The 10,034-nt window shown below is 50.5% G+C and overlaps 1 protein-coding gene across 1 annotated transcript; it reads right to left on the minus strand.

Moving 5' to 3' along the window:
* Positions 1 to 4,557: 4,557 nt before the first annotated feature.
* Arrdc5 (arrestin domain containing 5) lies at positions 4,558 to 9,536 on the minus strand. Its single transcript, XM_004865713.4, has 3 exons — positions 9,284 to 9,536; positions 8,530 to 8,735; positions 4,558 to 5,110 (listed from the first exon to the last, which is right to left on the minus strand). Exons 1-3 carry the CDS (start codon positions 9,534 to 9,536, stop codon positions 4,562 to 4,564), a joined length of 1,008 nt encoding a protein of 335 aa, XP_004865770.4. The 3' UTR covers positions 4,558 to 4,561.
* Positions 9,537 to 10,034: the final 498 nt, after the last annotated feature.

The raw sequence follows: 10,034 nt of genomic DNA on the forward strand, positions 1-10,034 counted from the left end.
GGTTGTCCCCAGGAGCAGGCTGCAGCTGGTGTGGGTGGCTTGGGTCCCTGGAGAGTGAGGTTATTTAGGGGGTGGGGGCCAGGGAGACCGAGAGGCCCCTCGGTGGGGACAGGAAACAGGGCTGCCCCCACTTGCCTTCTCCTGTTGGCCCACCTGGCACGGTGGGCGCCCAGGGTCACCGCACAGGAAGTGTCCCCAACGCCTGTTGTGTGGGCCACTGAGTCTCAGGGCCAGGAGGGAGGCAGCCAGCAGCGTGGGCAGGGCCTGCTGTCTGTCTCAGCTGCAGAGAAGGTTGACCTCTTACCGAGTGACACATGCTTGTCATCCGGGCCACTCAGGAGGCTGAGGCAGGAGGGTCAGTAGTTTGAGACCAGCCTGGGGAATTGAGAGACACCTTGTCTCAAAATGAAATTTAAGCAAAAAAAAAAAAAAAAGAAATTTAAGGTAGGTGTGGTGCCACACACCTGTGATTCCAGCACTCAGGAGACTGAGGCAGGGAGATCTACAAAAGTTAGAGCCCAGCCCGGACTACATAGTGAAACCCTGTCTCAAAACACAAAACAAACCAGGGCCGGGGATTTAGCTCAGTGGTTCTGGTGCCTGCCTTGCAAGCACAGGGACCCAAGTTCGATCCCTGGAACCAAAAAAAAAAAAAAAAAAACCACAAACCAAACCAAAAAAAAAAAAAATTTTAAAAATAAAATAACAAAGTCAGACATACAAGGTTCTGGGGAAGGGCAGGTCCTCGATGTCCCTCACAAGACCTCCCCAGAACACGGAGCTGGGGAGAACAGCCAGGGACAGATGTGGCTGTGGCCACAGGGAACCAGTCCCCAGAGAACCCACAGCCCCCAGAAATGTAGCTGCTCGTGTGATCAGGGTAGACTAGTGCCTCTCAGTGGGGGTGATTCTACCCCCCGTGGGACCCTTGGCTACGGCTGGGGACACTTTGGGTGGTGCTGGCTAAAGAGAACACTACTGGCATCCAGGAGGTAAAAGCCAGGCATGCTGTCAACACTGTATAGTCACAGGACTGTCCTCATCATCAAGTCTTCAGCCCCAAATTTCTTTTTTCTTTTTTACCAGTTGTAAGTTTTTATTTAAAAGATTCCCTTTTTAATCTGTTCCAAAGTGTTGGAAGCTGAACTGTACAAGCTCTTGCCACCTACCCTTCCAGTATAGTTCTTTGAATATATATATATATATATATATGACCAGAATCAGCTCCTCAGACCCCGGTGGCAGTTTGACCAAAGCTGGCCTTGCAGAGTGAGCTCATGGAGGAATCTGAGGAACTAGGCCCCTCTCCTGTGAGGAAAGGGCTGAGCAAATTCATATTCTCTTATGGGGAGAATGGTCCAGATTCAGACCTGAAGACCTCTGTTATGATGTTCCCTGGCACTCTTCTTACACTTTTGATATTGAAGGCTGCTTCCTCTTTTATGGCCAGTTTTAGCAGGCAAAGAAAAGGAACATAGATACATATATATGTGTGTGTGTGTATATATATATGTATATATATATATAAATTTTATATAGGTAAAATATATACATATTTTATACATGTATCTATACATATCTGGGGGTAGCACCAAGGTCAAGAAATCCTGGATGAGGGCAAAAAAGAAATCCTGGATGAGGCCAGGCGTGGTGCACAACTGCAATTCCAGCACTCGGGAGGCTGAGGCAGGAGGATTGCCTGGCTAGCCTGGGAGAGTGATTTCTCACACTATTCAGCAAGATCCTGTCTCCAAAAAAACAAACAAAGACATTTTATTTATTTATTTATTGCAAATTAGAAGGGGACCAAGAGATAGAGGGATGGGGCAGGGGAGGGGGAAGGACAGAAAGAGAATCAAGATGTCTTCTGCCCATGTACCAACTCCCCACAAGGAATGCAATCATTCTGTATTGCAAACATGCACAATAAAAATTTAAAAATTCAAAAAAGGAAAATAACTTGCAAAAGATCACACAACTAATAATGGACACATTCAACTAAAAAAAGTTGTATATTTTTGATCCCCAGTACTGGGAAAAAAAACAACTTGTATTTTTTGCCAGGTGTGGTGGCCATGCCTGTTGTCCTAGCAATCTGGGAGGCTGGGCAGATTAGTGACTCAGCAAGACCCTGTCTCTTGGTTTCTTGTGTTAGAGCCAAACTCAAGGTCAGCCTTCCTGGGTTGCTGCCCCAGAAAGAGGGAATCAGGATGCAAGGTCCTTCCCCTGCTTGTCTCTTGAGTCCTCCCATCCTAGGGAATATTTAGAGAACCAGACAGGAAACGAAGTCAGTTTCTTTTTTATCCATTGGGTAGAACTCAGTGACATGGCCTCAACTTCCTCTGGCGCATGCTGGGAATTGTATTCCAGCCATGTGCTCCCATGGGCAATTAAAACAATAGGCAGACTAGGCCCATGTTATTTTGTTGTTGTTTATTTTTAAATTTAATTTAATTTAATTTTTTTGGTACTGGGGATCGAACTCGGGTCCTTGTGCTTGCGCAGCAGGCGATGAAACCACTGAGCTAAATCTCTGGCCCTGTTGTTATTTATTTTATTTTTATTTTTTCTGGTACTGGGGATCGAACTCAGGACTTTGTACTTTCGAGGCAGACATGGTTCCACTGAGCTAAATCCCCAGCCCTTCTTTATATTATTTTTTTTTTGAGACAAGGTCTCACTATGTAGCCGAGGTTGGCCTTGAACTCTGGGTGATTCTCCAGCTTCAGCCTCCCAAGTGCTGGGATTACAAGCATGCACCACCACACCTGGCCTATGTCCATGGTACTGTTTCCATTGCTTTTATTATTATTCAAACCTAATAGTTTTATATGTCTTTTTTTCTTTTTTTGGCAAGTACTAGAGATTGAACCTAGGACCTTTGCACTAAGCTACATCCCAGCTCTTGTTTTAATTTTCATTTTGAGACAGAATCTGATAATTTGCCCAGGCTGGGCTCAAACCCACAGTCCTCCTGCCTCACCCTCCCAGAGTGTTGGATTATAAACATGTGCTCTCACACCTGACCCTTTTTTATTTTTTTATTTTGAGACAGAGTCTTGCTAAATCGCCTAGGCTGGGCAAACCGCTTCTTGAACATATTTCTACTTCCTGCCTCAACTCTTCTCTATCCAGAGAGTCGAAGGAGTGATTTTCAAACATGTTCTCTCAAACCCTCAGCCTCTGTCCCACCTCCAAAGAAAGACACTTTTTGGCTTCCTGAAGACCAGTGTGTCAGGCGCAGTGAATGCCAGAAACCGCGTTTCTGACTTGGGCACGTGGAGCCAGCAGCAGGACATGGGGGCCTGTGGAAATGAACCTGGAGTCACCCACATTTCAGGGCCTAGTGAAGGAATCCAGTGGCAAGGAGAGTAAGGGGCCCCTGCCTGGTGTAGCGGGAAAGCTTCCTAGAAGAGAAGGTACTGATGCTGTGGCTTTGAAGAGGCCACAAGTCAAATCCAAAATCAACAGTGGTAATGATAGAAATAAAGCATAGCCAGGCATGGTGGTGCCAGCCTGTCATCCCAGCACTTGGGAGGCTGAGGCAGGAGGATCCCTGTGAGTTCAAGGCCAGCCTGAGCTACATAGTGAGAACCAGTCCCAACTCTCCACCACCTCCAAAAAAGTCCCACACCACTGGCTGAAAGGTTGTAAGTCAAGTGGTCTGGGATACCCTTCTGTAGATTACTGACAGGTTACAGAAGAAACTGGCAACTTCATAAGGATATCTGGTTGACCTCCCTTAACTCTCAGTGCTCAAGAGTTCACACCTTCAGGGGGATTGAGACACGCCTCCACATTATGTGCTTTGTTTTTTAGTTTGTTTTTGACACAAGGTCTCTCTTTGTAGTCCAGGCTGGGCTTGAGCTCCCGGCAATCCTCCTGCCACAGCCTCCCAAGTGCTGGGAGGATCCTGCCCAGTTTGAGCCAGAATCTGACCTTGAGAATACAATCAGATTTTGGGAGAATTGGAGACAACTGGGGGAGGGGGATTGCTCAGCTGTGAGTGCTTAACTAGTGCACAGGAGAACTCAGTTTTGTTTTGTTTTTTGGTACTGGGGATCAAACTCAGGTCCTTGCGCTTATGGGACAGGTGGCAGAACCACTGAGCTAAATCCCTGGCCAGAGAACGGGGCTTTGATCCCTAGCACCACACAACAAAAGGGAGGTAGAGGGGAGAGCCAGCCGGACACAGTAGCAAAAGCCTGTCATCCCAGTACTCTGGGAGGCTGAGGCAGGAGGATCACAAGTTCTAGCCCAGCCTGGGCAACTCATCGAGAGCCTGTCCAAAAAGTAAAAAGGGGGCCAGGGATTTAGCTCAGTGGTTCTGGTGCCTACCTCACAAGTGCAAGGTCCTGAGTTCGATCCCCAGTACCAAAAAAAAAAAAAGTATAAAGGGCTGAGGATGGAGCTCATTGTGAGGCCCTGGGTTCCATCCCTACTACCGCAAAAATAATAACAATAAAAGCGACAAACTGTGTTGCCTGTGGCACCCTGATCCACGAGGTGTCACCCTGCAAGACACAGACTTCAGACTTCCCACCGAGTGAGATACCTTTTACTATCCAGGAGTTTGTACACTTGTTCCAGGTGGGCCAGGCTCGGGGCTCACACCCCCAGCTGCCAGGGGCTGGCTGTTGGCCGAGTCCGCGGGGCTGCAGGTGATGACGATGGGCACCCTGGCCTCGATGCTGGTCATCGACCAGGGCAGCGGCACGGTGACCACCAGCTCGTAGTGCGTGCGCATCAGCTCCTGCTGCTGGGCGCTGTCGCTCACGGCCAGCAGCAGTGGGAGTCTGAAGGCGCTGACGATGTTGGCGGTGGTAAAAGCGGCAATGTGCGCGCTGGCCTCCTGTCGCAGCAGCTGGCTGCTGTCAGTGCGGCAGCGGCGCTCCGCGCTGGGCGTGAAGGCCTCGTACTGCACATGCGCGAGGAGCGCTGAGCTCACCGACTGGATGCGCTTGCGGGTCTGGTTGTGGATCTCCGTGGTGAACACAACCTTCTCCCCCGGTATGAAGGTGTTCTTGTCCATGTGCACCTGGAGGTCCACGGTGCCCCGGCTGCAGCAGTTGTAGGAGACCCTCTTCTCGACCCGCACCAGCAGGGGGTTCTGGAGGGGGGAAGTTCGGGCTATGTAGTTCAGGCTGGCCTTGAACTGGTGAGATCCTTCTGCCTCAGCCTCCTGAGTGCTGAGATTCCAGCCATGTACCACCACGCCTAGCTTTGAACTCATCTTTCCCTGGCAAGCAAGTGGTGTACAATATCCTATTGTGGATCTGGGCAGCTAGTCGTCTGTTGAAACTACCAACATTGTACATGGTGCTGTGTTACTATGCTAGAATGCACTGTAGGTTAGGGGTATTAAATGCATTTTGGACTTAATATTTTCAGTTTATGGTGGGTTTGTCAGAACAGAACCATATTATAAATGAACGTCTGGGCCAACATCTGGGATTTAGCTTAGTGGTACCGTGCCTGCCTCACAAGTGCAAGGTTCTGAGTTCAATCCCCTGTACCAAAGACAATTACTATAAATAAACATCTATATATAGCTTCATGTTTAGGTTTTTATTTTATTTTTAGGTCCTAGGGATCAAACCCAGGGCTTCTCCCCTATTAGCCAGGTACTCTGCCACTGAGCTACACTCCCAGGCCTTTTAATTTTATTTTGTGGTAGGGTTGCCAAGGCTGGCTTAGATTTCATGATCTTTCTGCCTCAGCCTCCCAAGTAGCTAGAATGATAGGTATATGGTTCTGTGCCTGGCTCTAATATTTTTGACTTATTTTACCATTTAGTCTATTATTTTATTTAAAAAAACAAGTTTGAAGTTGGGTGTGGTGGCACACACCTGTCATCACAGCATTCTGGGAGGCTGAGTCAGGAGGATTGAAAATTTGAGCCCAGGGCCGGGGATTTAGCTCAGTGGTTCTGGCACCTGCTTTCCAAGGGCAAGGTCCCAAGTTCGATCCCAGGTACCAAAAAAAAAGAAAATTTGAGCCCAGCCTGGGCAACCTGGTGACTTAGAAAGACCCTGTCTCAAAATAAAAACATTATTTGGGTTTGATATAGTATACAGCAAACAAAAAAATAAACACCCCAAACCATGCTCGCATCCTGCCAGATTGATTTATACAAAGGAGATCTATGGTTTAAAAAACACTCTAGATCAAATGTTGTTGCTCTTTGGGTCTGTGGCTGACCCCTGACCCCTGACCCTCCAATCTTACCTTTCAACCTCTGCCTCTGACCCATGCCTCTCTCCAGCTTTCCCACTGGCCAGCCCCCCACCCCTTCCCTGAAAGCCTAGCCGCTTGCAGGCAGGCAGTTTCACCCCAGTCCATCCAGTCTAACTGCAAGTGACTGCATGCCTTAGGGCCCTGAGGGCTTAGGGTTCCAGCGGCCTAACTGCAGGCACAGCCCGTGTTCTGTACAGTCCTCAACCAGGTATCCAGAGCCTGCTGTGGTGGCTCACTCTTGTCATCCCAGAACTCAGGAGGCTGAAGCAGGAGGATTGCTGCAAGTTCAAGGCCAGCCTGGGGCACATACTGAGACCCTGTTTCAAAAAACAAAAAGGAGGTATCCCGAAGCCCTTATGTGGCCCAGCAGAGACCCCACACCCCACCGGAGGGGCTTCCCCAGTACCCTGATTCCCAAGAATGTTGGGGCAACAAGGTCAACGTTGGATTCACTGAACTTGGGGATTGGGGGATCTCATATTCCCTTGACACGTAGGAAGCCTGCAGGGACCCATTCACTTGACTTGTTTTTTTTGCACCTACTCGAAACCCATAGTAGTAGAGCCCAGCCAGGGAGGAGGGGAGGAAGAATAAAAGACAATAAAAACAATAGGTCAGGGTTGGGGATGTAGCTCAGCGGCTCTGAACCTTCCTGGCAAGTACAAGGTCCTGAGTTCAATCCTGGGACCAAAACAAACAAACAAACAAAAAACCAAGCAAACCCTGGTAGGTCTGAGCTGGGTGCAGTAGTGCATGCTGGTCATCCCAGCACTCTGGGAGGCCTAGGCAAGAGGATCACAAGTTCCAGCCCAGGCTGGGGAACACAGTGACTTAGAGAGTCCCTGTCTCAAAATAAAAAGTAAAAAGGGCTAGGGATGGAGCTCAGTGCGAAGGCCCTGGGTTCCATCCCCAGTACCAAAAGAAGAAGAAAGAAGGCCTCCTTTGACCAGTCTGGTTAAACCAATGATTGGTGCTCTGCCCAAAGCCTGCCTGTGTCCCTCTCAGTTCCCATGGGGTCCAGGGAGGGAGCGTGGCCTCCCAAAGGCCACCGAGGAGCAGCGGCTGTGCTGGGAACTTGGACGGCTGATCTCAGGGCCATGCCCCTTCCAAACAGCCACCCATCCCAGCAGTGTCCCCTGCAGTCGGTGGGCCTGGGGAGGACCCTTGTACCTGGACAGGGGCAGTAGCAGCATGTCTGGCAGGAATTAACGGCAACGCCACAGTCCAAGGCCCAGCACTTATGTGAAGTCCACTCATTGTTCTTTTATTTAAGGGGATGTGTACTGGGGATGGAACCCAGGGCCTTCACATGGAGCTGCATTCCCAGCCTTTTAAATTTTTATTGTGAGAGAGAGCCTTGGCAAATTGCTAAAGTTGCCTGGGCTAGACTGGAACTCAAGATCCTCCTGCCTCAACCTCCCAGACTGCTGGGCTTCCGGGTGTGCCCTTTGAATGACCTTCAAGAAGGTCACACAGCAGGGGGATTTTTAACCTGGATTTTGAGAGACAAAACACCAACCCTCTGCCTTTGTCATCCTAATGCTCTGAGGACAAATGACTCCCTGGGGCTAGTGACCTTGGCCAGTGTCACCCCCCACTTCCGCTTCTGGGTGTGGCTTCAGGAAGGGACTCACAGATGGACACAGAACCATTCCTGTCCTTGCCTCTCCTGGGCCAGGCCACCTTTGCTGTCTTGAGGCTTGGAGGCCAGGAAGCCACCGAGCGCCCCCATGCCCCTCTCTCCCATCCACGGGGCCTGTGCAGGGCTATTGGCTTGACTTCCTGAAGGGCCCTGGACACTGGGGACACAGGGCTGGGCCTGCTCCGTGGGGCGTCCCAGGCACTGCAGGCTGCTGGGAAGCGTCCCGGCCTCCACCTGCTCCAGGTCAGCAGCTCCCCCAGTGTGACAGCCACAGATGTCCCCACGAAAGAAAGACCCAGTGTCAATTGTCCCTCCTTCCTCTTTTCCTTCAGAGGCCCTGAGTGACTCTGAGGCTCACTCTGCCCATAAGGTAGGACCACCATCCCTGGGCTGTCTGCACCATGCCAACGGCCCCTGCCTGGACAAGTGGCCAGGCATCCTGTCCCTAGACATTGCCCAATGTGACTGGAGGGGGTTGTAAAGCTCCCTGAGTTCCACCCAGGTTTCTGCTCAGCTTTTGTGAAATCGCAGGGCCCGGGCAGCCGCCAGCGCCCTTCCCCACCTGGGCCTCTGTCCCCAGGCCACCCATCTGTCCCCTTCCTACCAGAGCCCTGAGGACGCTCCCACTGCTGTGCCATCCCCACGGGTACCTGCAGTGCATTTTCCTGGTGGAAAACTGAAGTCCCTTGAACCAACAAATACACCCTTTTCCTCGCAAGAATGTGCTCCCGGCCCATGCAGGAGGCTTGGATGAAGTAGAAGATGTGGCCCGTTTTGCTGGCAAAGGTGGACGGTAGCCTGGGAGGTAAGTTGAAACGGAAGTCGAAGGTGTGGGTACCTGCGCCTAACCAATTGTCTGAAAGCAAAACACGGCAAAGCCATCAGAAGATTCTAGAATTGTTTCTTCTGTCTTCATCCCCCACCCGCCTGCCCACCTGCCCGTGTGTGTGTGTGTGTGTGTGTGTGTGTGTGTGTGTGTGTACTAGGATTGAATACAGGGCTTTTGCACTGAGCTACATCCCCAATCCTTTTTTATTTCAAGACAGGGTCTTGATAGTTCGCTAAATTGCCCAGGCTGGACTTGAACTTGAGATCCTCCTGCCTCAGCCTCCCAAGCGCTGGGATTACAGGCATGCACCATCACACTCGGCTTCAGGAACTATCAATTTTGAATATCTGAGTTCTGGTCAGCTTCTTGTGTCTTGTGCTTCTACCTATTTTTTTTTTTGGTACTGGGGATCAAACTCAGGACCTTGAGGTTACAAAGCAGGTGGCGGAACCACTGAGCTAAATCCCCGGCCCCAATTTCTTATATCCCTGGGGGTTTGTTGCTCAATTCCCAGTGTTTCCCTTCCAGATCCAGTTCCTGTGATGGCTGTGGTCGGCTGCCAGCCTCTTCCTTACCCTCCACCAGGAATGTCTTTGTCTTATGGACGTAGTCTGCCTTGTTGTTACAAATAACATTTCTGCTATAATCCCACGTCTCCCCAGTCTCTTCGTTCCACTCCACGTAACCCCGTCCTACAAGTTCTACTTTCACTACGGGGTCCACTAGGGTGCTGTAGAGGGTTAGAGCCACATCCCCGTATATGCTGGAGCCAGCCAGGTAGACTGCATGCATGGGCAGCACTAATTCGATGGACTTCACCAGAGACATGGGGAGCTGGGCTGTGGAGAACAATCCTCCTCCTCCCCCATGCCAGAAAGAGTCCTGGTTCCTGGGCTGTAGTGACGTCACCGCTCTGTGATGTCACTGATCCAAGTTCTGGGGAAGGAGGGGCAGCGGCTGTGGTTGGGGTGAGCAGTCACTAAAGAATTCCATGATTTGTTTTGTTTGGTTTTGTGAGACAGGATCTAGGAATGTAGTTCAGGATTGTCTCGAACTCACAGCAATCTTCCTGCCTCAGCTTCCTGAGAGCTGGCATTGAAGGCATGTGGACCACCTCGCCCACTCTTGCAGTGTGGAGGACAGAACCCAGGACCTCCTGTGTGCTAGGCAAGTGCTCACCAAGGAGCCATGCTGCAGCCCTTCTCGTTATCTTATTTTGAATCAAGGTCTAACTTGCAATCCTCTTGCTTCAGCCTCCAGAATAGCTAAGATGCCAGGTGTGTGCCACCACATCCAGATTCTCACTGGTTCTTGACTTGGCAGCCT

The sequence above is a fragment of the Heterocephalus glaber genome, unplaced genomic scaffold (genome assembly GCF_053883595.1).
Source record: "Heterocephalus glaber isolate CG9 unplaced genomic scaffold, H.glaber_assembly_v1.0 deba00001760, whole genome shotgun sequence".
Lineage (NCBI taxonomy): Eukaryota > Metazoa > Chordata > Mammalia > Rodentia > Bathyergidae > Heterocephalus > Heterocephalus glaber.

Coding starts and splice junctions, on each gene's coding strand:
- Arrdc5 (XM_004865713.4), bottom strand. CDS start 9,536: ATGTCTCTGGTGAAGTCCATCGAATTAGTGCTGCCCATGCATGCAGTC. Junction 8,736..9,283: donor AAAGACATTCCTGGTGGAGG/GTAAGGAAGAGG, acceptor TTTTGCTTTCAG/ACAATTGGTTAGGCGCAGGT. Junction 5,111..8,529: donor ACCAGGAAAATGCACTGCAG/GTACCCGTGGGG, acceptor TCCCCCCTCCAG/AACCCCCTGCTGGTGCGGGT.